At 39.5% G+C, this 23,905-nt stretch overlaps 8 protein-coding genes across 8 annotated transcripts; 2 read left to right on the top strand and 6 right to left on the bottom strand.

The window, feature by feature from the left end:
• Positions 1 to 1,970: 1,970 nt before the first annotated feature.
• PAAG_08090 (hypothetical protein) lies at positions 1,971 to 3,052 on the bottom strand (the record flags this gene model as incomplete). The annotated part of the gene is made up of 4 exons (XM_002789977.2): positions 1,971 to 2,128; positions 2,328 to 2,699; positions 2,741 to 2,833; positions 2,872 to 3,052. The coding sequence occupies 4 exons, from the start codon at positions 3,050 to 3,052 to the stop codon at positions 1,971 to 1,973; spliced, it is 804 nt and encodes a 267-aa protein (XP_002790023.2).
• A 1,013-nt stretch (positions 3,053 to 4,065) lies between these two features.
• On the bottom strand, positions 4,066 to 6,577 carry PAAG_08089 (hypothetical protein; the record flags this gene model as incomplete). Its single annotated transcript, XM_015846422.1, has 5 exons — positions 4,066 to 4,207; positions 4,452 to 5,416; positions 5,473 to 6,369; positions 6,437 to 6,493; positions 6,569 to 6,577. 5 exons carry the CDS (start codon positions 6,575 to 6,577, stop codon positions 4,066 to 4,068), a joined length of 2,070 nt encoding a protein of 689 aa, XP_015700857.1.
• A 563-nt stretch (positions 6,578 to 7,140) lies between these two features.
• Positions 7,141 to 8,792, top strand: PAAG_08088 (cytochrome b-c1 complex subunit 2; the record flags this gene model as incomplete). Its single annotated transcript, XM_002789975.2, has 4 exons — positions 7,141 to 7,401; positions 7,497 to 7,671; positions 7,756 to 8,615; positions 8,697 to 8,792. The coding sequence occupies 4 exons, from the start codon at positions 7,141 to 7,143 to the stop codon at positions 8,790 to 8,792; spliced, it is 1,392 nt and encodes a 463-aa protein (XP_002790021.1).
• Positions 8,793 to 9,559: 767 nt separating this feature from the next.
• On the bottom strand, positions 9,560 to 9,989 carry PAAG_08087 (hypothetical protein; the record flags this gene model as incomplete). Its single annotated transcript, XM_015846421.1, has 2 exons — positions 9,560 to 9,921; positions 9,983 to 9,989. The coding sequence occupies 2 exons, from the start codon at positions 9,987 to 9,989 to the stop codon at positions 9,560 to 9,562; spliced, it is 369 nt and encodes a 122-aa protein (XP_015700856.1).
• Positions 9,990 to 11,931: 1,942 nt separating this feature from the next.
• PAAG_08086 (mitochondrial DNA replication protein YHM2) lies at positions 11,932 to 13,287 on the bottom strand (the record flags this gene model as incomplete). The annotated part of the gene is made up of 6 exons (XM_002789973.2): positions 11,932 to 11,986; positions 12,080 to 12,752; positions 12,846 to 12,942; positions 13,006 to 13,024; positions 13,082 to 13,106; positions 13,206 to 13,287. The coding sequence occupies 6 exons, from the start codon at positions 13,285 to 13,287 to the stop codon at positions 11,932 to 11,934; spliced, it is 951 nt and encodes a 316-aa protein (XP_002790019.1).
• A 1,357-nt stretch (positions 13,288 to 14,644) lies between these two features.
• Positions 14,645 to 15,473, bottom strand: PAAG_08085 (hypothetical protein; the record flags this gene model as incomplete). Its single annotated transcript, XM_002789972.1, has 2 exons — positions 14,645 to 14,710; positions 15,150 to 15,473. 2 exons carry the CDS (start codon positions 15,471 to 15,473, stop codon positions 14,645 to 14,647), a joined length of 390 nt encoding a protein of 129 aa, XP_002790018.1.
• A 3,570-nt stretch (positions 15,474 to 19,043) lies between these two features.
• Positions 19,044 to 19,310, bottom strand: PAAG_08084 (hypothetical protein; the record flags this gene model as incomplete). Its single annotated transcript, XM_015846420.1, has 2 exons — positions 19,044 to 19,151; positions 19,212 to 19,310. 2 exons carry the CDS (start codon positions 19,308 to 19,310, stop codon positions 19,044 to 19,046), a joined length of 207 nt encoding a protein of 68 aa, XP_015700855.1.
• Positions 19,311 to 20,798: 1,488 nt separating this feature from the next.
• On the top strand, positions 20,799 to 21,152 carry PAAG_08083 (hypothetical protein; the record flags this gene model as incomplete). Its single annotated transcript, XM_002789970.1, has 2 exons — positions 20,799 to 20,986; positions 21,116 to 21,152. The coding sequence occupies 2 exons, from the start codon at positions 20,799 to 20,801 to the stop codon at positions 21,150 to 21,152; spliced, it is 225 nt and encodes a 74-aa protein (XP_002790016.1).
• Positions 21,153 to 23,905: the final 2,753 nt, after the last annotated feature.

The raw sequence follows: 23,905 nt of genomic DNA, 5'->3' as shown, positions 1-23,905 counted from the left end.
GACAGCTGTGTAGAGCGAAAACCAGTACTCCCTGTTGGCCACAGCACCCTTCTCCAGAAACAGCCGCACCACAGGCTTATGGCCTGATAGTCAGGCGATCCTAAGTGTTGTTGAAACCATGTTGCTCGTTGAATCCACAAGGACTCCCTTCGCAATCAGAGAACTTTGCTACTCCCACTTGTCCGTTCCGTGCTGCCAGAAATAATGTTGTTTGCCCTTTCCAATCCCTTGAGTCCACTGAAGCACCCCTCTCAATCAGCATCCTTACAAAGACGCCTTGTCCACTCGCGGCTGCCCATGGTAGCGGCGTCTGATGACCAGAGTCGCTGGAATCAATGTCATGAACGGCCAAAACAGGTTAGAACATAAGTTGTGAAATCCCATGACAGGCCATAATATGTAAAGACGATAAGCTATCACATAGACTCCTTTTTGCCAAAATTCGCACATCGCTCTACACAGAAGACGCACGCTCAAAGAATCATGCTGCAAACGACCACCATTCGAATACAAATAGGATTTAGCAAGCTCCAAGGCGCGTCTAGCAGATCTTCGCTCCTTCGAAAGTGGTGGGCCCATTTGGTGGAGGCATAGTCCAGTAGCATAAGATCAGTCGGAATTTAATTATCCTTCGTTTTCTCGCAAAGCTCTCTGTACATCTCTGGTGCTTCCGCGGTCGTCACAGACTTGAAATGTAGAAAACAAAAACAGGTACGGGCGATGCGGCTGTCCCAATGCTGTTTAGGTTGCCCAAGTACAGGGCCTAATGGCTGGAGATACTCTTTGGAGAAATGGACCAAGCGGGCATTAGATGTCTCCTGATCAACTACAATGAAGCCATGACAGCAATTCAGCAATGTGCTTTTCGAAAAAGCCACCCGCGTTGAAGGATTCTGTCCGTGCCTAATCAAGACTCTCCACAAGAGTTCGCTAATTTTGAGTGTTCACTCTTCCAAATGGACTAAGGCAATTGCCCTTGCTTCCAGTTTAAACTGTGAATCTGTTTGCCTCTCAATCCTTTCCATTGTTCCTGCAAATGCGTCATCAAGGTTTGATGGCAACGGTTTCAGTGATTCTTCACAATCGAGGACAGTTTGGTCCTCTAGGATAGTCCGCATTTTTAATGCAGGCAATAGAAATCTAATTCGATATTAGCATGAAATTTAATGATGGCCAATGGACATAAATATGAGCCTGCATTCCCTGAGCAGAGTCAATAGCTCTCTTAAAGATATTGCATTTGAGTTTTTTCATCCATAGTATCATGATCATAATCATTAGGCCCGCCAATCTCATGTTCTATAAACAGCCGAATATCACTCTCACGGGCGACAATCGGAATGGTAGGTGTCTCTCCAAAATAAATGTGGACTGTCTCAAGGGCATGGGGACGGCTAGTCACGAATATCCGCACGGAGACAGAGCCTTTTTCTTGGCAAGCATTACAAAAAGCCTGCGCATGTCTGTCAGTTCATCAATTGCGTCTAGAGCTTCTCATTCCAGTTTTCCCAAAGGCCCCAAAACATGTCAGACCTTCCGTCACGTGACCTATTTCCACCGTATAACTAGTTAACTATTAAGTTAGTCGTTCCCGTAGTTAGCAACCTTTACAATTGTTGAAGAAGCTTGCCATTCTCTCAAAACATCTTCGGGTACTTCGGGAAGACATTGAAGCAACTGTTTCAGCAGAGCACCAAGGATGTTTTCCGGCGTCTACGTCTCTTGTTCCCTCTAATCGCAGTATAAGTACGGAACGCCTGTTGTCAAGGGCAGATTGTTCCCGTAGCCGATCGATGACAAAGGATCTATTCGGGAGAGTCAATTTGTACAACTTGTTTACTGAGAGAAAATGTCGGCTTTTTACCTACGAGGGAACCGTTTCCCTGCCTGGATCTCCATAGTAGCATAGTGTTCGGCAGGTCGCTGTCTCGAACGACCGGTCGAGATATTTAAGATCCTTAAGTAGCTAGTTACGTGCTGGTACCGTCAACCCGCTTCTTTTGGCACTCAGGGTGCCAGGATGAGTTGAGGGAAGACAGCCATTTGAGGAGCTTCTCATGCATTCTATCGTTGACCAAGGATTTGGTATGTATTTCAATTACGTTTGTTTTGGTTGCCAGTTCTTGCACTGCCATTCTGAATTAGTAAAAGAAAAGATATAGTGACAACTAATATTTGGTCAAAACACCACTTATGAAAATACCCGACATGAATACATGTAGGTATGTATTATCCCTAATAACATCCGGTTTGTGATATAGCGCCCGAGACAGAACTGAACAATAAAATCTGAAACTTCAAAAGAGAAGAAAGAATTACTTGCTCACGGTAATCTAATATCTCGCGCGCCCTCTTCTCCTTCTTAACCTCACTAATGTCCGCGTCCATAACACCCAGTAGCCCTTTGGCATATGCCGCCGCTGCGGCAGCAGCAGCATATTTTTGCCAACGGTCATTTTTGTGCATACCACAGAAGTCCCAGATTCCCCAGATGACAAGACAAGGAGAATAATTCATCAAGCCGGCAGTTTTCATTTCAAAGCAAAGACAGCTCTGCGCCAGCAAATCGCGCATTACTGCATTCCTTATTACAAAGTTCCCAGAAACAATGCCGCCGGAGTGAACGCATGGCTCTTCGTCGGACCGTTCTAGACGTATCTCCTCATTTCCTTCGCTATAGTTGTCAAAGTTCTCTTGGTCTTGTATATGCTTATAATCCACTTTAAAAAGTCAATCGTACTTTGCACCTTGATGGACGTAACCGGGCTCTCATCCCGCTTGAGCCATCCTTTGGTCTCTTCCGATAAACCTCTTGTAGGTCTTTGGTATCTTGCTACCACCCAGATCATATTCCCTTATGAGCAGGCTTACAGCGCTGAGGAGGACACGGAGAGGACGGTTCAGATAGCCACTCGTTTGAAAGAGGAACAGTAGCTTTCCCGAAATAGTATTGCCTAACACTAGGGTTTTCGCTGCTGCGGGTCCTAACAACAATATCCCCGAGCTGAATGTCATTTTTTCGACTCGGAATGACGGCGCCGATGCCAACCATCAAGCCAAATTTGATTCCAGGGAAGCTGGAGAGCGTTTACATGGTTGTGACTGTCGCTGATGAGAGGACATAGAGGCCATTTTGGCCATTTTGGGAGGAGGCGAGAACGATATTGTGTGTCCAGTTGCGATTATTGATCAAGCTGTTTGTATATTTGGGGAGTTGTCAAGGGGTGCCAAGGGCGGCGAGGAACTATCCGTCATGTTTCCCCAAGGGAAATCATCTCTGGGGCCAAACGAGGTTCTCTAATTGAAACAAGACATGGACAAGAGAATAGGAATGAAAAATCCCCTGGCTGTTATTACCAAAGAGGTTGAGACCCATATGGGATTATGTTTCTTCCGACCATTCAATTAAGCCAGCATTGACCGGCTGTCATCGCTGCAAGGTTAATCGCCCCAAACCAAGATGTGGCGAGGAAGCCCACCCAGAAGCATAAATGCACAAACGAGTAAGACCTAGGAATGTGGGTTCTATTAGGATGTGCAGTTTAGGTGGTCGCTCCGTGGAGGAAGAGTTCTAAACTAAAGCTGGACAGATAAACTGACATCGCTTTCAGCTGGCTTGACCTAGGGGTTCCAAGGTTGCAGTGAGGCCTTTCAAGACTGCTTATAACATAATTACACTCTGGCCTTGATCTCAGCTGTGTGACTTTTTCAACTAGAGGACACTCATGCGAAAACATCCATATTCAATTTCCAAATCCAGATTTGGCGTCCCGACACCCCCCACACACAATAATGTATTTGATTGGTGATATTAACGAAGCCTTGACACTAGGAAAGCTGCAAGAGTGCGGGGACTTAGACATCTGAAAAGGAGCTGTTTCCATTAGACAAGTCTTGGATGATGGCTAGTGAGCGTCTTCTCCTTCTCCCATTCTATGGCCATGTAGGGTTATGGGACGGGGAGATGTTGCAATTAGTCTTGTGGAATTCACGGGAGGTATAAACTTAACCTAATCGCTGTCATATAGACTTATAAGTCATTCACAGAGGAATCCCAACTCAACATCACTTTTGCAGGTCATTCATCTGCAAAACAAGTATCTGATCATAGGTTACTCCAATTGGCATCAGAGTGTCAGTAAGCATGGAAGCTCGAACTTCCCAAAATTGGGTAGCTTGTGAAAGCGGAAATCGGCCGTGTGGATATCTGTAGATGAATGCAGAAAATTTAGATATTCATTGGCCAACCGCGGTATTACTCTGTCATTTGTGTCCCAAGGCAAACAAAATAAAAATCATAAACAGAGTGTGGAAGATGGGAGTTATAATGTCTAAAATGTGACGAGAAATTTGAAAAAGGCGCTCACCAAACGAAAAATCGAAAAATCGAATAAGAAAGAAAAGAAAAGCGAATTCAATAATCTCTCAAAACAGCAACTATGTCATCTAACCTTCCAACCTCCCCAAGTAGCAGAGCCTCCTTATCGCGCCACTCTTTCAACATCTTGAGCTCCGCAGCAGACAAATACTTCTCTTCATTCCCCTTAACATCCGTGCGCTCTGTTTTTTCCAAAAAGAACTTCAACTTATTCCTCTCAACAGCCATGCGCTGCAGGCAGCGCGACATGGACTTATACGTATCCTCTAGGACCATAGTGCCCACGCGGTCCGGATCGAAGAACCAAAGATACATAGTCCGAGACGGCTGGCGCTGTGTGTCGCGTGGTACTTCCTGCAGGTCAACGAAGCCAGCCGCTTCCATACGCGCAAGCACCTGGCGTAGTTCCTTAGACGCCATCAGGCTGATTTCCTGAAGGCGTTTCTCATCCAGTTTTCCCTTTGCAGCGAGTACGCGGACAACACGCACTGCAATGGTCCCGAAGCGCGATTCGATAATGCGCTCGAGTTCAAGATGGCGGAGTCGGCAGGCGAGATGTCTGAATTCCACAGCCCAGGTTATCATGCCCGATTGCATGCTGCGTGTGGAGAAAATATGTGGTTCCTGGGCCAGGAGAGACAGGTGTTGCTCGAGTTCATATATTCGGTTTTTGTTACTCTTTCGGGTACCTCCCCCGTTGTCATTGTCGTAGTCTCCATTGAGGCCTATGTGTCCATTTGAAAGTGGGCTCTTTGGATCTGTTTTAGCCATGGAACCCGAGAGCTCCAGGCAGGGGTCAAGGTCGTCTAGGATGGTATGTAGCGGGATAGCGACGGAATATTGCTCGCCTTCCTCCCCCTCGGGAGCGCGCTCTAGCTGCTTTCGGCATACAGGAGTTTTAAGTTCAATGCGATCAAGTAGCGCTTCGTAGACTTGAGAGGTCACCGCGGAGGTATGATGTGCAGCCAATCTAACAAAACGTCTGTTTCGTAATGCGACCTCGAATTTCTGAAAATTGACACGAACAATCATATTACACTATAGAAAGTCAGCACCACATGGCATAGCACATGTAACTGGAAAAGATCACTCACATCCATCGGTGTAGCATTGTCATCCACATAGTCATCATCGCTGATGTCATCATAGCGCCCATCGGCCTCATCTTCTGCCGCATGTTCACTCTTCACTCTTTTGTTTGAAGAGTGTGTTGTCCACCTTCCGGCGCGTCGTTTAGTGCCCCTGGGTAAACCCCTTCCAACTGGCCCTTGAGATATCGTTCCATCTGTTTTCTCTTGAATGTACACCTGCACTCCGGTCTCAATCGCTTCCTGGAGCCTCTTCCCCTTCAAACCACGTACATCCGACCGTGCGCCAATGGCCCTTTCGGCATCCTCGACAAGATCTGACGGACTTTGGAAATGGGCATCCCGTACCTTCATAATATATCCATAAGTAGCAAGCAATCGCAAAGTGGGGTGAAGTTGCGAGACTTCATGCTCGTCGTGATTGCCATTAATGCCGTTTTCCAGCCCTCCTACCTCAACTTGTTCGCCATCTTCTATTTTCAGCTCTACTCCCTCTGGATCTACAGCGTCATCTTCGCCCTCCTGTGCGTCATTGGGTCCATTTCCGCCTGTATCATCTTCTGCTTTCCGCTGAGCTTGAGGTTGTAGCTCTGGTAGCGCCTCTAAATAGCTAATCTTCACATGACCAAGATAGATGATGGTGGACATCACCTTGGCAGCATACTCCCCCAGTCTTTCTTCGACCAATTGTATGACCTTTCCCGACCGTACGAGATTGTACGCAGTCCTCCAGCTAGCTTCATAGTATGTAATCCCGTCGTCCAGGGAAGTGCAATGGTATATTAGATGCTGTTGGATTAGAACAGCCAGACCATGTCTAACTTGGAGAGGGGATAGATGAGTATGCTGGACTATTCTGTACAAAGGTTGGCGGCCGTGGTAGAGCAGGTAGGAAAATATTAACTAGATTATTAAAAGAAACAAAAAGGTCAGAGTTCCGCATTATGTGGGTGAGTAGAGAAAGCCTTACGGAATAGAGCTCCCCGAAATTGTCTGTGATTAGCAGTTTGCATAGCTCTGCCGCATACTAGGACCCTCACATCAGCATACAAGCATATATCAGCAAAGCAAGGCACACTGAAATAGAGGGACAGGAACTCACTTGAGACATGATGTTCCTCTGTTATTCTTCTAGAGAGAAAGAGCGGGCTCCTCTAGAAGAGAACCCCAATGTCACCGTTGGGCATTCATGAGTGTGTAGACAAGAGACAATATGAGATACCTTAGCGTGTATCAAATAGTCCCTGCTTACGCTTCCTGTGTTGTATAGACAATTAGATATATGTGTCTCTCCTCCCTCCTCTCTACATTAATGCATCGATGACTTGTCATTCATCAACCGCCCGCCTGAAAAATATTGCCCATCGGGCTGCTGACTCATCTGTTCCCGACAACGCCAGTGTCACATGATCCCGGACAAATACGGCAGCCGGGATGCCAAGCTTTCGTCAATCCAGCCAATCATACCGCTCAGAAATGCGGACTCGCTCAAGTTCCGTTTCGGGAAAGGCTACAGACGCCAATTCTACATCTTCCCCGAAATTGACATACGGTGACATCTTGATATAACGTCGAGATCTCCACGACGGCTTCAGAACCACCCCGAGACGCCGTTGCATCCTTGCCTCCACCTCTAATTGCTTTCAATTGACTACTCCTCTAGTACGTGCGATCATGCTTTCCCGGTCTGCTTTCGGCCGGAATGCGCCACGGTGTCTCCGAAAACAATGTATTGCCCAGTCAAGCCCCCGCCGCGGAATGGCAGCGGCCGCTAATAAGGGCTTCGAATATGAGGTTGGCGAGGCTGCTGGTGTGAAATTTGCTAATAGAGAGGTTGCTGGACGTACCACCACTCTATCCCTCGTTGCAAAGGCTGGTTCGCGGTACCAGCCCTTCCCGGGTTACTCTGATCTTTTGGAGAAGTTTGCTTTTAAAGTAAGTCAATTGCGGACGATTTGCTTTGTTTATGGGCTCAATTGGCCATCCACATGCATGTGATTGGGGACTGATGATATTCTGCAATTGGGTAGTCTACTATCAAGCGCTCAGCGCTGCGGATCACCCGCGAGTCAGAGTTGCTTGGTGGGGAGTTGTCGGCATCTCACTCGAGAGAAAACCTCGTCCTTACCGCCAAATTCCTCAACAATGACCTCCCTTATTATGCAGAGCTCCTTGTGGAGGTAATATCAGGAACCAAATACTCCCGTCAGTAATGCTCCTCAGCAAAACAATACCCGAAAATCCTTTTTTCAAACTATATAGTCTGACTATAAATTTTCTTACTATCAGAACATGAACTTGATGAGCTTGTCTTGGATCTCGTTAAGTACTCCCAGAAGGGCCTTGCAGCAAACCCAACTGCCCAGGCGCTGGATTCCGCACATAATGTTGCTTTCCACCGCGGTCTTGGAGAGAATTTGATCCCTTGTGCCCCATCACCTTTCAGAAAGTATGTTGAAACAGAAGGAATCGCAGCGTTCGCTCAGGGAGCATACTCAAAACCATCCATTGCAATCGTCTCAAGCGGCCCCAATACTACAGATTTGTCCAAGTGGGTTGGCCAACTCTGCCGTGATATTCCTACTACCTCAAGCTCCGGACCATTCAGCCCGAAGGCTAGTGAGCCATCCAAGTACTTTGGAGGCGAGGAAAGAATTGCAAGCCAGGTTGGCAATGCCATCGCAATTGCCTTCTCCGGTTCCAGTACCATAGGCAGCGCCAACTACAAACCAGAATTTGCGATCCTTGCTGCCCTCCTCGGAGGCCAGTCCACCATCAAATGGTCTCGTGGAACCTCTCTCCTTGCCAAGGCCACTGAGGCATACTCTGACGTAACCGTGTCAACCAACAACGCTACTTACTCTGACGCCGGCCTTCTCCATATCACCGTCTCTGGCAAGGCGCAGAGTGTTGCGGCTGCCAGCAAGAGCATTGTCGAGACGATTGAGAAGGTTGCGGCAGGCAATGTCAGCAGTGAGGATATCAAGAAGGCTTCTGCCCTCGCCAAATTTCGCTCATTGGAGGCTGCAGATCATGCCACATCTTTCCTTGAGTTCACCGGATCCAGACTAGTCCACGGTGGCAAGCCACTCCAGATATCTGATATTGGCCAGGGTATCGAGAAAGTCGCTGAACAACAGGTTAAGGCGGTACGTAATAACCCCCAACCCAAATGCCATATTTTCTGTTTCTGTTCTATTTTAGATATTGTGCTGATAAACCCCCAATAGGCCGCCAAATCCCTCCTTTCCGGCAAGGCATCCATCTCCGCTGTTGGCGATCTGCACGTCCTCCCCTTCGCCGCAGAAATCGGCTTGACCGTTTAAATATGGTGCCATTGGCGTTACCATTCACACTATTCCTCCCTGTTACATTAGAGAACCCCAAATCTACCACACCCACTTTCTTCCCTCTTCAACAATTCTTGAAGCTCCAATGGTCTCATTGCTAATATGGAAAATATAAAAATGGAAGGCATGAGGCAAAATTTTGGATGAGCCTCCCAGCCTCAATTACATTCTTCCTGTCTTTTGTTATCTGCATTCCCTTTCCTTGTTTGTAAGTTCCAAGTTGGCATCACATCTCCCGCCCAGAATTCTTTTGTAATTGTATTGCAGACAACCAAACCCCCTGTTAGATTAAAAGTACATACGTCATCTATGGTAGCTCGTGGGAAAAGTGTGGGAATATGAGGGAGAAAATAAACTCATGCAAAAAAGATAGACATGGCACTCTTTTGCCTTTCTTAAGTCATTAACCAACGTTGTATTTCAGGGTTTGGAGAACGCACGAGTAAGTTACACTGTACATACTTAAATTCAACATAAGGATGCCATATCGTGGGAGAAATTCTTGAAAATAAAAAACATGTATTTATTGTATGTACATTAGCTAAACAAGCGTACTGCCAGCTCTCTCGCCCTCTCTCCAAACGATTAATTATCCATTACCGAAAATTATATTTGACGTCTGCCAAAGAAATGGTACATGCATAGTTATACATCTGCAAATTAATAAATATTAAATCCCGCCCACCACCGGCAACATGATTCTAATCCCCCGGCTTTCACCGCCACCATCAGCAGCACGCGCCCTACTCTCCACCAACACCCTCACAACCCCTCCAAGCCCCATATGTTCCGCCGCTGCCAGCTCGGTCCCATGCTTCCCCCTTCAACCGCACATCCGCCCCACCAGCCAGCAACAACCGTACAATTTCCACATGATTCTGCAACGACGCAGCCTGCAACACACTACCGAACTGATACCCCTGCGCATTAGGGTCCGCCCCGAGTAGCTGCAGCAGCGCCGCAATGTCCGCATGGCCCTTGAAACTAGCAGCCTGTGGAGAAGGAGGGTTTCCAGCGGTCTGATTTCTTGTCATGTTGGGAATGTAATGTTGCGGTAATGCGCAGCTTGGCTTTGAAATCGTTACGAGGGATTGCCTTTGGTTCACTTTTTCCCGGTTGTTGGGGGGTCAGTACTTTGTTTTCTAATACTAGGGTTTTCATGAAACTCTGCATTCTCGTCCTCATCGCCGTCGTTGATAGAGTTTGTGTGCAGGTCTCTAGGTTGGAAAGGTGCCCGGCTCAACTCCGTCGGTTTTCCTTATACCGGCACAACAAGGCCATTTCCTTGCAAATGCAATCCTTGCAATGTCTCCCTCCTACTTAGGGGCGGCTGCTAAGTCGGTGATAAATCTCCGTCCACTGCTTCGAGAGACTCATGGCACGATGAAATGGCAAAAGGAAAGTTAACCTATACTCCATAAATTTTTCCTCCTTTTGGAAATAAAGACCTTTCAGCATCCTTCAACCTCGGAAGAAGTTTTATTCAAAACGCGTCATCTTGTATCAGACTCGATTCCTCAAAATCTGCTTTATTCATTTTGCTTAATATCCACACCATTTTCTCCACTCTCGCAAAAAAAATTTCGAGCCATCCTTCAATTTAAAATAATTTGGTTCGCAGCCCTCTCTTTCGACTGCGTAGTCCTGGGTGCCCTTAAGGCTACAGGTTGTTTTGGCTATGTCAGCGCGAACAGGGAGGTGAGTTCTGGCCATCGCAGGCACTCTGGGACCATGAACCCTAACCTGAAAACGATGGTGATGGACCCTAACAAATGGAAACGCCTAATATACCAGGCTCGCATGGCGTTGCAAATAAGATATCAATGATGCATGATCGAATACATCGTGATAAACTTGCCTCACGCCACCGCCATGGCATTCACACGCTGTGATGAACGTGAAAAGTTCCAACCACCAGAAGCCTGTCATTTCAAACGAAAGCAATATGATGCGCCCATTACACAACTGGATTGGGAGAAATGACTATGACTATCAAAGGTGTTGAGAAGCAACACAGCCACCGGGCATTAACTGGATCTTAAAAGGGGTGTCGGGGATCAAAATAGAAGAGGAGAGAATGAGAAAATAAGGTCATTTGATGACATTAAATACAGTTGGCTGAAAAGGGGATTAAATCGACAAACACTATTTTCAGAAAACGATTAAATCATAGAGCGGACCTTGCAGGGTATTGATGTTTTGTGAGAGTGAAATTATGTGTATGAGTTTTCTTCTTTCCAGGAAAATATCAACACAGGGTGGGGCCACCTGAAGTCCGCTGAATGTGTCACGGAGGTCTGAAACAGCGAAGATTCCAAGGACTAAGGGAACAACAAATTTGACAATACACAGTCAAAGAGTTCTGATTGAACTTCAATATAAAGGGCGTTAATGGCAACCAACCAGTTGAATGGGTCCAAGTACGAATGGCAGGAGTATACAATATCACCAGCAGCCAGCAGAATTGTAAAAGAAAGTCCAGACTAGAGCACAAAAGAAACGACATACGAAAGCCCGGATTCGTTGGTAGCCACCACCCACCCAACTACTAACAGGTCGGCGCGTGACTTGAGAACGGCTGATCAGACAGGAAGTCCTATATTCCCCACCCACCCTATGCTCGTTATATTGAAAACATCATTCAGCCAAAAAGCATTTTAAAAGGGCATACTAAAGGGAGGCTTCCATGGTTACTATTGTCAATGAATGTTGGATTCAACTATTAGAATAATAATCCGATTCTATCTTTAGGATGAAAAAGGAACTATATATAACTCAAGCGTCATGCAGGCACGCACCAGCTGCATATTACAGGACAAGAGAAGTCCTAGGGGACCAAAAACAAAATTTGGAACTGTGCAATGACCCAAAATAGACATAAACAGGACACAAAAGGGTAGTGTATTCGCCGCAGCCCAAAGGACGGGCAAATGGAAAAGACTATGGGTACGGTACGACCTGAGAAGCGAGCAGATAGTCTTATGTCAAAACGTCCAATACGAAAGAAGATAAATCTTAAGGCAAGAATGCAAGACGAAATCGCCTAAAAAATACTTTTGTCTTTCTAACCCTTTCTCTCAACTGTTAATGGCAGTTATGAATTTCCATGAAGTGCCTAGTGTTTGGCGGTGATCTTGTCGCCCGTCAATTTCTCGACAGTTTCCTTAGCCCTGTGTGGAAGAAATGACGGTTAGCACATATATCCCCAGAGAAGTGGACAAACAAGAGGAAATTAGAAGTGACAAAAGGGGGCAAAAACATACATATCACCCAACGCAACCATGCAAATGGTCTGCCAGATCCCCAGGCCAATACGGGGAGTAACGCCACGATACAAACCCTTCAGCCCATTGGTTTCATAGATATACTTCAACGTCTTGCCCACCGTCAATTTCTTAGGCCTATTCGGATCCACAGTCTTACTCTGCATCTCAACCCGGATAACCTCGATTGGCTGATTCCACGCCGACAACCCACCACCAAGACCCGAAGCAAGCACCTTCTCCGCCCCACTAAGCTTCTCGCTCTCCTCCTTACCCGTAACACGACGAATAGCCGTCTCCGCCAATCGAGACAGCCCAAACCGAGACCCCCAATTCGTCGTCTGCCGAATCGCAACAGCATTAACACCTTTATTAATCCCTCGAATGCCCTCTTTGCGATAAATGTCCATAAACGTCGCGAAGGTGCCGGGCGGTTTCATGCCCGAGGCAGCCAGCTTATGCTTGGTGATTTCGACGGTTTTCATGCACGTGCAGAAACCCATGGTTGCATAGGCCTGGGCGATGCCACCAGCCATACCTCCACTAATGCCAGCGATGAAGTCGTTGGCGCCGAAGGTTTTGGCGTAGTATTCCGCTTCCGACGCGACGAAGAGGAGCACAGCACCTTTAGTAGACGCCTCAATCCAGGCCCAGGGAATGAGACCTTGGTAGTCTGTTTATATGGAGTTAGTTGAGCTCTTGAATTGTGGAAAGGGTTTTTTAAAAAAAAAAAAAATAGAAGAAGCACAATCGAGAGATTACTAACACCCAAATACTCCGCCACGACCCCAAATCCGACGCATGGCGCCAGCGAACGAATCGTTTCTGTTAGCGGCCATGGTCGTCTTGATCACTTCCAGCGGCTGGAATAAGTTAGAACTGGGTTTCTGCTTCGTAGAGAATTAAGATAGATCGGAAGAAATTACCTGTCCCAGCGTCGTGACCCTAAAAGTTCATTAGCAACAAGAAAAACTGCCACGGTGCAATCTGAGGAAAACTTACTCGAACATATTCAAACCCGCGCCAACTAAATAGATACATGAAAAAGTTAGAAAAATCACATTCCCTCCACTCGCATTGCGGACCATCCTTCAAATTTTCCTATTATGTCATGGAAGTCACTCACGCAGCAGATTGCTAAACTTGACCGGTTTTTTCTCGAGTGGTTTCGATGAGCCCGCCGCGGGGGGGGCTTGGGTAGTGGCCATAGTTGCAGAGAACGCTCAATGAGACGCTGGGGTCGCTGAAAGGGGCCCTGACCAAGGGAATAGGGGACGTCTTCGTCGCGAGGAACGGGGATGGGAGAAAGAGAGGAACTGACGATATCAAAAACAATTAGTCAGTTATTATTACTGCCTTTTCCATCTTACTAATTTATGGTTTGTGGAATTAGCTGGTAACGGGAGAATATGGCCAATGGGGTGGAGCTCGGGGGTATATATGGAGAGGAGGAGAGTTGAGAGAGGGCGAGAGGAAGACTCGTATGGCTGGGTTGGGTAACAATGCATACCTTAGGATCCGAAGGTCTGTATCAGGAGTAGATTAAGAGGAATGTAGAATCAGGTTGATGGTATTTGCGGGCCTGGAGCAAGAGGGCGCAGGACAGAGCAAAGCAAGATCAGATGTTTCGTAAAGTGATTTTCCGGTGCAGAAGCGGAACCTGGGTTAGTTAACTACGAGGTCCGAAGGTTAGCCGTAGCCCATTCCAGCCGAGCTCCCTAGCTACAATTTGCATGCAGCAACAAGACATTGCAGGCACTCACCAAGCAAATAAGGGATAATGGACTCTCTATGTCCTTCTACCTCTTCATATCCTCTGGTTACTGGAAATAATGGGCTGAATGGAAATTGAGTGAAGTTGAAGCCTCAACCGATCACAGAATCGGCCAGGTGTTATGTAAGCCACGGCTTGTTGGGACCTAAACACCCGTAGCTTAAAGCGCTAAGCCTAATTAGGGCTATTCAAGGATGACATTGTAGGGACTACAAATTACCTGGCAAAAGGTCGCCGGGGTGCTCCGGAGTTCTATCATAACATCCTGGACAAAAGGACGAGAAACAATCATAGGCATCACCTGATCACTGGCGAGAAATAGACCTGAGACTATCAAGGGCACCGGCGGATGAGAATAGCTACATCACGTGATATTGGGGTTTCTTGGTGGAGGCGGCGTGGGAGGAGAGTTTAATCTCCCCTCATCTTTGGGGAGGCACTAGCTAGTTATCTGCTAGCCGGTCTTGACCGGTTGGCTGTGGTTAAAAAATCCAGATTTGCTGTCCGTCCCGTTAAGAAACCCGGAGTTCTGGATTGGTTTAAATAGGGTTACGGGTTGCTCTTGGGGGCCGAAGGCCAAACAAAACTCAAAATAGTTACAAGCAGCAGAGTCATATTGGGCCGCCTTGCCCCAACCACCTGCATCACTGTTCCATCGTCCTTCGCTTACTCTCTGCCTGCTGCACGTGATGTAGATAGGCTAGCCTCCGCCTCCCCGGATGCCGCATTAAGATACGAACGCGAGAGTCATCATCATACACTGGTAGTTTCACGTTGGTTAATCTATATCGCTATGTCACGTTACGCCCAACCGAGGATTCCGTTGTTTCAACACCAAGATCCCTTCCCGATATGGACTAGTTTGGTCACATGAATTAGTTAGATCGATAACTGAAATTTGTGGGTCCTTTAATCAACTATATTGATACAACTATGGAACAGAGTCGAGTGTCGAAGAGTTGAGAGTCCACAAAGCGACTTCTGCAATATAAGAGATTGATCCTTGAAGCTCAAGGTAAAAGCCTCACGGAGCTTCCATCACTAAAGAGGGACATGAAGTGGGTGAATAACCAAAGCAGTCTATCGCTATTTTGACAACAAACATATATCAATCTTCCAACACAAACCTTTCCCCCTTCTCCCCCTTTCCCCCCTTCCCATTAAACCCCGAAATTTCTGGACGTGTGGGTATAGGATACCCAGATCGGCCGTCTAAGGGGCACAAATACCAAGCTCACCATCAGGAAAATGCACGCACAAACGACAATTTACCACCGTGCATTCCATATGACTTACACATCCAAACTGATTGCACCGGTCTGGTCCAGGAGTTGGCGGGGGGCCTTCTCTCCTTTTAACCAACCCACGTTTTGTCTTGTTCAGCGATGGTGGAGGAATGGATGGCGTCGGGGACCAGATCGCGTCCTCATCGACCTGCGTGCTATTCGCATTTGCAGACAATTCCTTCAGATAGTTGCTTTGTTGGGGTAATTCTTTCCCAACGGCTAATAGCTGTTTCTCGTTCAGGCGGTTGAAGTCAATGACCATCCCATTTCTATCAAAAGAGCGCAGAATGCCATCGGAGCCGACATGATAGAAGCCGTCGACATCGCTTTTCATGTTGCTGGTAAAGTTATGGATGCTGAGACCGTTCTGTTTGATTCTGAAGCCCACGGTGAATTCACCACAAGATCAATCAATATCCATGTCTTCATTTTTGTCGCTGGTGGATCTGGGTAAGATTGGGAAGAAGCAGGGAAAGCTGGGCAGGAAGAACATGAGGAAGAAGGGATAAAAACATCAGCGGAATAAATCCAAATAACCAGACTCACCGATTGTCTGGGTGTGCATGCCGCGCCAGCGACGCTGAGAAAGGCACTGATTAAATAGAGAAAGGAAAGCTGCATGGTTGTGCTGTTGCTTCTGAAGCTTTCTATATATGTCAGAGATTATACTGTGATATGTTTTTATCCTTGGAATGCAGGATCTCATTCAGTTCATCTGGGGTTCCAGAGGACTTTATATAGCCAAACAAGATTACCAAAAGTACAAGAAGAAAGTAACCTAAATGACAATGAAGCAGGAAGTAAACTCTTTGTCTGGATCTGAAACCAAACATAACTACGTATTTACTGTTAACCGTTTTGAAATAGATATTTTAAGATTATTAACTTTTTAAAGAATGCTGGTTTTACACGTTATCTATATTTAAATGCAACATAATAACTTCACTTAAATTTAAATATTATCCTATTTTATACGTATGTGATCGGTGATTATGATAAGTTTATAAGTATAAAATTAAGTACATCTTTAAATCTAATTATACAAAGAAATTTTACTTTTAAAAATAAATTTTAAAGAATAAAGAAATTTTAATTTTGCAAATTTATTTCAAATAATGAAGAAAATAATATATAAATCTCTATAAAAAGACATGTAATAAAATAGTAAATTTTAAAACTAGTATTAATATAATTTTTAATTTAAAAATAGTAATAATTTATATGTAACATAAACATGTAGCTGCTTTAATTAATGATAAATAAAATACTAATTAAATATTATTTAAGATAAACTAAATAATATATTTAATTTTTAATATTATATTATTAAATTTAAGATATTTTTTATATAATTTAAAATTATAATTATTAATTTTTTTATATATATTACTTTATAGTTATTTTATTAATTTAATTATTAGAAATACTTTTTTAAAGTTTTATAAATAAAAATTTTATTTTATATATTTATATACTTTAATTATATAAATATTTTCTATAATATTTTTTAAAAATTTAATTATATATAAAGAAATTTAAATATTAATATTAAAAGTTAAATTTAAAATTATAATATTTATATATTTATATATTTATAATAATAAAAAAATTAACAGATTAAAAAATATAATTTTTTAAAAATAATTTTTTTTAAATATTTTTATAAAAAATATATATTTAAAAATAATAAAATAATATATTTTATATTTTACTATTATATTATAAATAAAATTCAAATCATTATTAAAAATTAATTATTATATTAAAAAATATTTTAATTTAAAGATCTTTTATTTAAAAAATAATATACTATATAATATTATATTTTTATTATATTATTTTTAACTTTCTTCATTATTTTATATAAAATTTTAATTTTTATTACTAATAAATTTAACTTTAACTTTTATTATTATTTATATATTTTTATTAATATATATATTTAAAAATTTTTAATTTTATATATTATATTTATTTATTTTATAAAATTAATTATAATATCAATTAATAGATAATAATTTAAATTAAATAATAAAAAATATTTTTTACATAAAAAATTTAATATAAAAACATTATTTATAAATAAATAAAAATAATTTTTTTAAATAAATAATATATAAAAAATAATTAATTTCCTCGTATCAATTAATACTTTTTATTATTTTATTGATTAGAAATATAAATTAAATTAATTAATTTATAAAATATTATTTTAAATTAAAATTTAATTTTTCTAATTATATAATTATTAATAAAATTTATAAATAGATTTTAAATTTATAAATTCAGAATTTATATAGCTTTAAATATTAATTAAATTATTATTATTAAAAAAATTAATTAAATTTTATTTTTTATAATTATTTTTAAAATATAATAATTATATAAATAAATTATTATTATTATTTATTTATTTAAAATATATATAATTAATAATTATAATATTTATTAAATAAAATTAAATTTAATTATTAAATAAATTTTATATATAATGATAACTTAAAATATATAATTATAAAATTTATTTTAAAATAATAGAATATCTAAAACAAAGAAAATAAATAAATATTTTTAAATTTTATTTTTTAAAATAACTTTTATTTTAATTAAATAAGTAAAACTTTATTTTTAATAAAGTATAAAAAATATATTTAATTAATTATAATTTTTATAAATTTTTTATATTATTATTATTATTATTTAAAATATATATAATTAAAAACTATAATATTTATTTAATTTATAAAAATTTTATTTAAAATAATATTTAAATAAATATAAAATAAAAATATATTTATATATTTATAATTTTATAAAAATTAATAAAAATAATTAAATAATTTAAAATTATAATAATAAAATAATAAAAATATAAAAAATTAAAATAATATATTTAAATTTAATATTTATTAATTATATACTTTAAATAAAAATTTAATTTAAAATTAAAATTTAATTTTTAAATATAATTTTAACTTTAATATTACTATTTAATAAATAAAATACTAATTTATAAAAATTAAAAATTAAAATTAATAAAAATAAATAAATAACAATAAATAAAAACTAATTAATTTTAAAAAAATATTTAATAATTATTTTTATTCTATATTTATTTATATATTATTTTATTTTAATATATAATTTTTAATTATATATATTAATTTATATTTATAAATTAAATTTTAATTTTAAATAAATATAGTTATTATAATAAATTTAAATTTATTAAATATTATCTATTTTTATTAAAATAAATATATTAAATAAAAATTAAAATATAATTTAATAATAATTAGTAATAAAAAATTAAAATTAATTAAATTAATTTTATTTTATAATTTATAAATTATAAATAATATAATATTATAAAATATATTAAAAATAAAAATTTATATAATTATTATAATATTTAATTAAAAAAGTTATAAATTAATAAAAATATAAATAAATAATTTTTTTTTAATATATATTTAATTTAATTTTTTAAGAAATATATTAAAAAATTAAATTTATAAAATATATTATTAAAATTATTTTAAAATAACAATTATTCTTTAAATTTTAAGTAAAATATTTTAATATTAAATATAATTTAAAAATTAATTAATTTCTTTAAATCTTAAAGTAAAAAATATTTTTTATAAAGATTTAAAGAATAAAAACTATAATATATATTAATTAACTTATTAATATAATTTATTATTAAGTAATATTTACTATTAATTATAAAACTAAACGTAAACATAAAGACGGTCGCCGGAGGAGTTGTTTGAGAGATGGTGACAATGAGGTTGAGAACAGCTTTCCAGATGCTGACGTTCCAGATTTCAACACTGCAGGTTTCTGCGGCAGGAGGTTTCTAGGACCAGGCGTACCAGCGCTCGACAGCGGTGGTTCCTTTTCAGAGACGCTCAAATAAGCGTGCTAGATCAGACGCTACATCCCCGTTACTCATTCGCGAGCGAAGGCTGTAGGCTGCATCCTCCCCTTTGTAGAGCATGGAGAAGTCCTGTTACTGTCCTTTGGCAGATTGCATCTCGGGGATTCAGTGGTGGCATTATATAGTTACTGGTTCTGCCTTTTGAAGGAGATCATGTAGCTGATAGAGTGACATGTTAAAAGGATGATCTGCGATGATATTGCAATCGTGGTCCAATAACTCAGCCATGTGGTGATATGGACATAAAATGCTGAATTTGGTACTAAGTTAAGATGTATGGTATCTGTGAGCGAAGGCAGCTCGCTGGGAACAGGTGCTGGTATAAATAGTCAGAGGGAGGAAGGATTATGATCAAGGTTTGATCCGGCTTGGCTTTGATGCCGTAAAGTGAGAGAACGGATAGAGCCCGCCGTGGGAACTACAAAATACCGTCTTAGGAGGAATTAGATGTGAAAGCTTCGATAATGTATAGAGGTGCAACTGTGCATGCAACGGCGGTAACATTCTATCGTGATGGAATGGACCCTAAGAGCGATTGTTATGTATTTCTTAACTATTTAAGGATAGTATTAGCAGGGCTAGGCAGGATTTTGAGCCTGAGCGAGGTTGAGCTGGAGAATGAACTAAACATCTAGTTAGTTAACTATGCTATAAGTTATGCACAAAGAGCAGTCCGTACCATAAAATATGATAATTATCGAAGTTCCAGGTGCACCTCATGATATTTACATGCATTGTCCAACGCAGCAACCGTTGTCTTGAAACTCCGTCCCCAAGATGCATTCGCTAATAAACACATAAAGGACAAGCGTGGAAAATAGCATGCTGAGAGTGATCGTCGATTCTGCCTCCACCGTGGCGCCCAGAAAAGAATCTACCAGCCCGGGACAGATGATCCAGATAAGTGGACATACTCACTTCTTTGCAAGCTCATGCAGGAAAAATGCGAAGGCCAGGGCTTTGTTTCAGTTGCAGTCTGCTGCAGATGCAAAAGCGTTGTCTTGAAAGGAAGATACCAGACGCCCGGCTCCAAACTACCACAAGACAAAACCTGATGGGACAAGATTGTCCTTTATTGCTCAAAACCATTCTTCGAACCGGTTTGATAATACAAAAAATAGCGCACATGCTGCTGGACCTAGCCGCTCGTTTTGAAAACGGCAGAGAGTTCCTGGATGACTTTTGGAGTGAGAGCTTGCCCTGGGTGGATTGAAGAAGATATTGCGGATGGAAACTTGTAGTCAAGCTTTACTTACACCATTGCGGTATTTTGAACGCCATTGTTAATACTTTGCGAAACAAGCTTTCCGTAATTCAAATTCAAATTCAGTGTTTGGGCCCTGGCATATCTAGCCGTAGCCCCGATCCGCCCGCTCCGGACGTGGATTCCCGCGTCCCGTTGGGGTATCAAACTATATAGACTCGCTCGCTAGCTTCTTCTCCGCCTCCCAAAGTCTGAGCCACGTGTCATTGGATTCCATGTGGGATCGGATGGCTGGTTGATTTCCATTGGGGAAGGAAGGACTGGCTGGCTAACTAATACTAATACAACGCTATATCACGTGCGGCGGAGTGGTTGCCCGGGCAACCATGTCTGCCTAACAGACTGCAAGTCTGAGCCATGGATTCCAACCTTGGCCGCCTTCTTGCCCAATACGAGCAGCTATTCTCAAAAGACGGCGCCGCGCTGTCGCCGTTTTCTTATTCTTTCACCCCATGTCAGATATTTTCTTCGGGTCAGTCGCGAAGGAGGACACCATATACCGTGATGAGGCAGGATTTGATGACATCTTCGAGCTCGACATCGATGTCGCGAAGATGGGGTTTGAGGAAACCCTGGACGTCTCAGAACCATCTTCCATATTTCATGTTAACTACTGTGGCAAGCCACGGCTCTTGATGCGGTATGTACCTGCATTTAGCTTGTGCGCATCCCCTAACCTGTGTCATTTTTTACCTGATCACAACAATGGGGATCCCGGGTACGCTCACAATTGTATTTGAGATTTGGACAACTCCCACTATGAGCCCAGAGCCTATTGCAGTCTGAAATGGTTCAAAAATATGTGATTACGGGGTGTTGTGTTCAATTTCTATGGCTCTATACTAGCTATTGACCCAGTTAATTGTAGTTCTCATCTAGATGTCTTTCAATATGATGCAAGTCTTTCATCTAATTAAGTACTTGTCAAAATCTTTGATAATAAACTGCATTACTTACATATAAATGAATATATGTAGAAAGTTGTTATTGACCTTTGGTAAGTTTATTTGACTTTGAGTATAATAATTCTTATATTAATAATATTTTCATTGTTTTTGATAGTTAACTAACTTTAAAAAAGTTATTTAAGCTAATTTTAATACTAACTATAACTATATATTCTAATATATATAAATAAATTTTATTATAAAACCTATCAGTTATTATAATACAAACTATATAATCAGTAAATTGTTATTCTTATTAATTTTTTTTTTTTTTTAATTTTTATCAACTTACTATTTAATAAATAAAACTATACTATATGAGATGTTGTTTTATATAATAACCGCAGCTGCTTGTAATATGGATCAAGGTTGATCCTCTCCGCTCTGAATGTTGATCCGCTCCGATCCCCAACACCACCTCTTTATTCAGCTGCTCGGTCATTCCACATCCTAATCCCCAGTTCAGTATTCTCGTCGCAGCTACCTAGTTAGATAGATGAATTGAAGCTGTTGTCTTATTGTCATTCTGACTCTAAATAAAGTCATGACAATTATATCTAAAAAAAATTTATAAATACTCTCTATAATCCTCTAATATGAATAGAATTTTGTATTTAAATTTTCACTTTCACGATACTTTTAAATTATCAAATCAATAGTTTGATGAAGAACTTAATATACTATCAATTTGAAAAAATTACAATATTTGATCAATGTTGATAATAGATAATATATTATTTATATCAACTATAGTAGATATGAGATATAAATTTATAAACTAAGATGTAAGATGCTGAAAATTTGCTTATAATATAAAATATAATTGATTTTAAATGTATCTGTTTAAATAAAAAGTATATTTTATATCTTAATCATGAAATATCATATATAAATTATAATATAAAATATAGTTTATTTTTTTTCTACTTGAGATTTATTTAATTTATATTATTCTCTTTTTATTATACTGTTTTATAATCTAATCAATGTTAAAAAATAAAAGGAATTAAAACTTCTTATTATATTCAATAAAAATTAATTAAAAACCTAATATAATGAAATGATTTTATACTTTTTATATTATATTCTCATTAAATTTGATTAGTAAACAGAGTATTAATAACAATGCTTTGATATACTTGTAACTCACACTTCTGTTTGAACAAATCTGAAAAGAAAAATAAAAAATACATGTATAAATATGATTCAATTGACTTGAGAGATTATGAGTGAGGTGGAAATATCAGTGAACAACACTTTTCTTGATTGAAGTAATGTCATCATATTATTGATGATGTTCAATACTAAAACATGATGTCATTGATTGATGTCTAAAATGACAAGCAGTCAATGAGTGTGTCAATCTGTGCAGAGAGAAGCAGAAAATATTCAGCAAGTGACATGTGACTCAATTGACCTACTTTGTGTTAGAGATCAGATGACCTTAATAGAATTGTACTTATAATAGACTTCTGGTGATTAGATCTTTTTGCCATGTAGTCTAACACTATTTTCTGGAACTTTGCTTTTTCTAGATCATAACTATGACGAAGGCAGCAAAAGATGACTCATATTGATGAGAATAGCTCAGTAAGTCTATGAGACATCTCAATTTTCTATCTTATAATTAATTGAAAAAATGCATTCTTTCATTTTCACAAAGCTGCAGCTCTGATGAGATAATAAAATTAATTATCACAAGCTTTCAATTCTGACCAGTTGCTTCACAATAATAGACTTCATCTTTAATCTCAGAAATGAGTTTTCAATCTTAATAAAATGAGTGATAGTCTTATAAGAGGACTTGATTTTCTGAATTTAGTAATAATTCTAATGATGATAATTGATTCTAATATATCTATTATTTTAAACAAATTATTTTCAAATTCAAAGAAGGAATAATAGGTCACTGGAATGAAATTGCTCAATTTGATTATTTAATATAATTTTTATGAGATAACTTAAATGTTTCTAAGAACTTTCTAACATTACCCTGTGAAGAATCAAAAAAACCTGTGAATCTCTTTTACAATACTTTCAAATATGATATCTAATTTTCTCTCTGTCAGTCTCTACTCAGTTTTACTTTCTTTTTCTTTATTTTTCATTTTTACTTTGATCTATTTTCAACTTCAACTATCTCAGAATTACTTAGGAAAAAACAGCATAGTAAAGCAAAAAAAAAAAGAAATAAAATTAAAAAAATAAAAATAAAAAGGGGAAAAAGTGTATAAACATTAATAAAAAGAAAAAGAAAATTTAATAGAACAATTATGGAAAAAACCGTGGTGCCTCTCACCCCAGAGCCTTCATCTCATCACTCTCACATATACACGTACGCCCTTCACTTCTCATATTCACCCCTTATTCAATTTCCATTTCAATTCCCATTCACTTTCACTTCCAATTCCTACCAACCCCTCCAACATAAGATATTTAGTTACGTTGGCAAAATAACAGCCCGTATTTTTTTGCTTTTGTTGGAGGTGATGGCTTGTGTTAAGGGGTAAGAGAAGAAGTAAAAGAACGGTAAAGGAAGAGAGTGGAGGAGAAGCAGTGGCGGGAGATGCGAAATTGGCATAGAGCTTTTTTTCCTCACAGGGGTTAGGGTT

This window comes from Paracoccidioides lutzii (genome assembly GCF_000150705.2).
Source record: "Paracoccidioides lutzii Pb01 unplaced genomic scaffold supercont2.29, whole genome shotgun sequence".
Lineage (NCBI taxonomy): Eukaryota > Fungi > Ascomycota > Eurotiomycetes > Onygenales > Ajellomycetaceae > Paracoccidioides > Paracoccidioides lutzii.
Note: the sequence above shows the minus strand (reverse complement) of the source record. Positions and strands in the feature narration are given on the sequence as shown.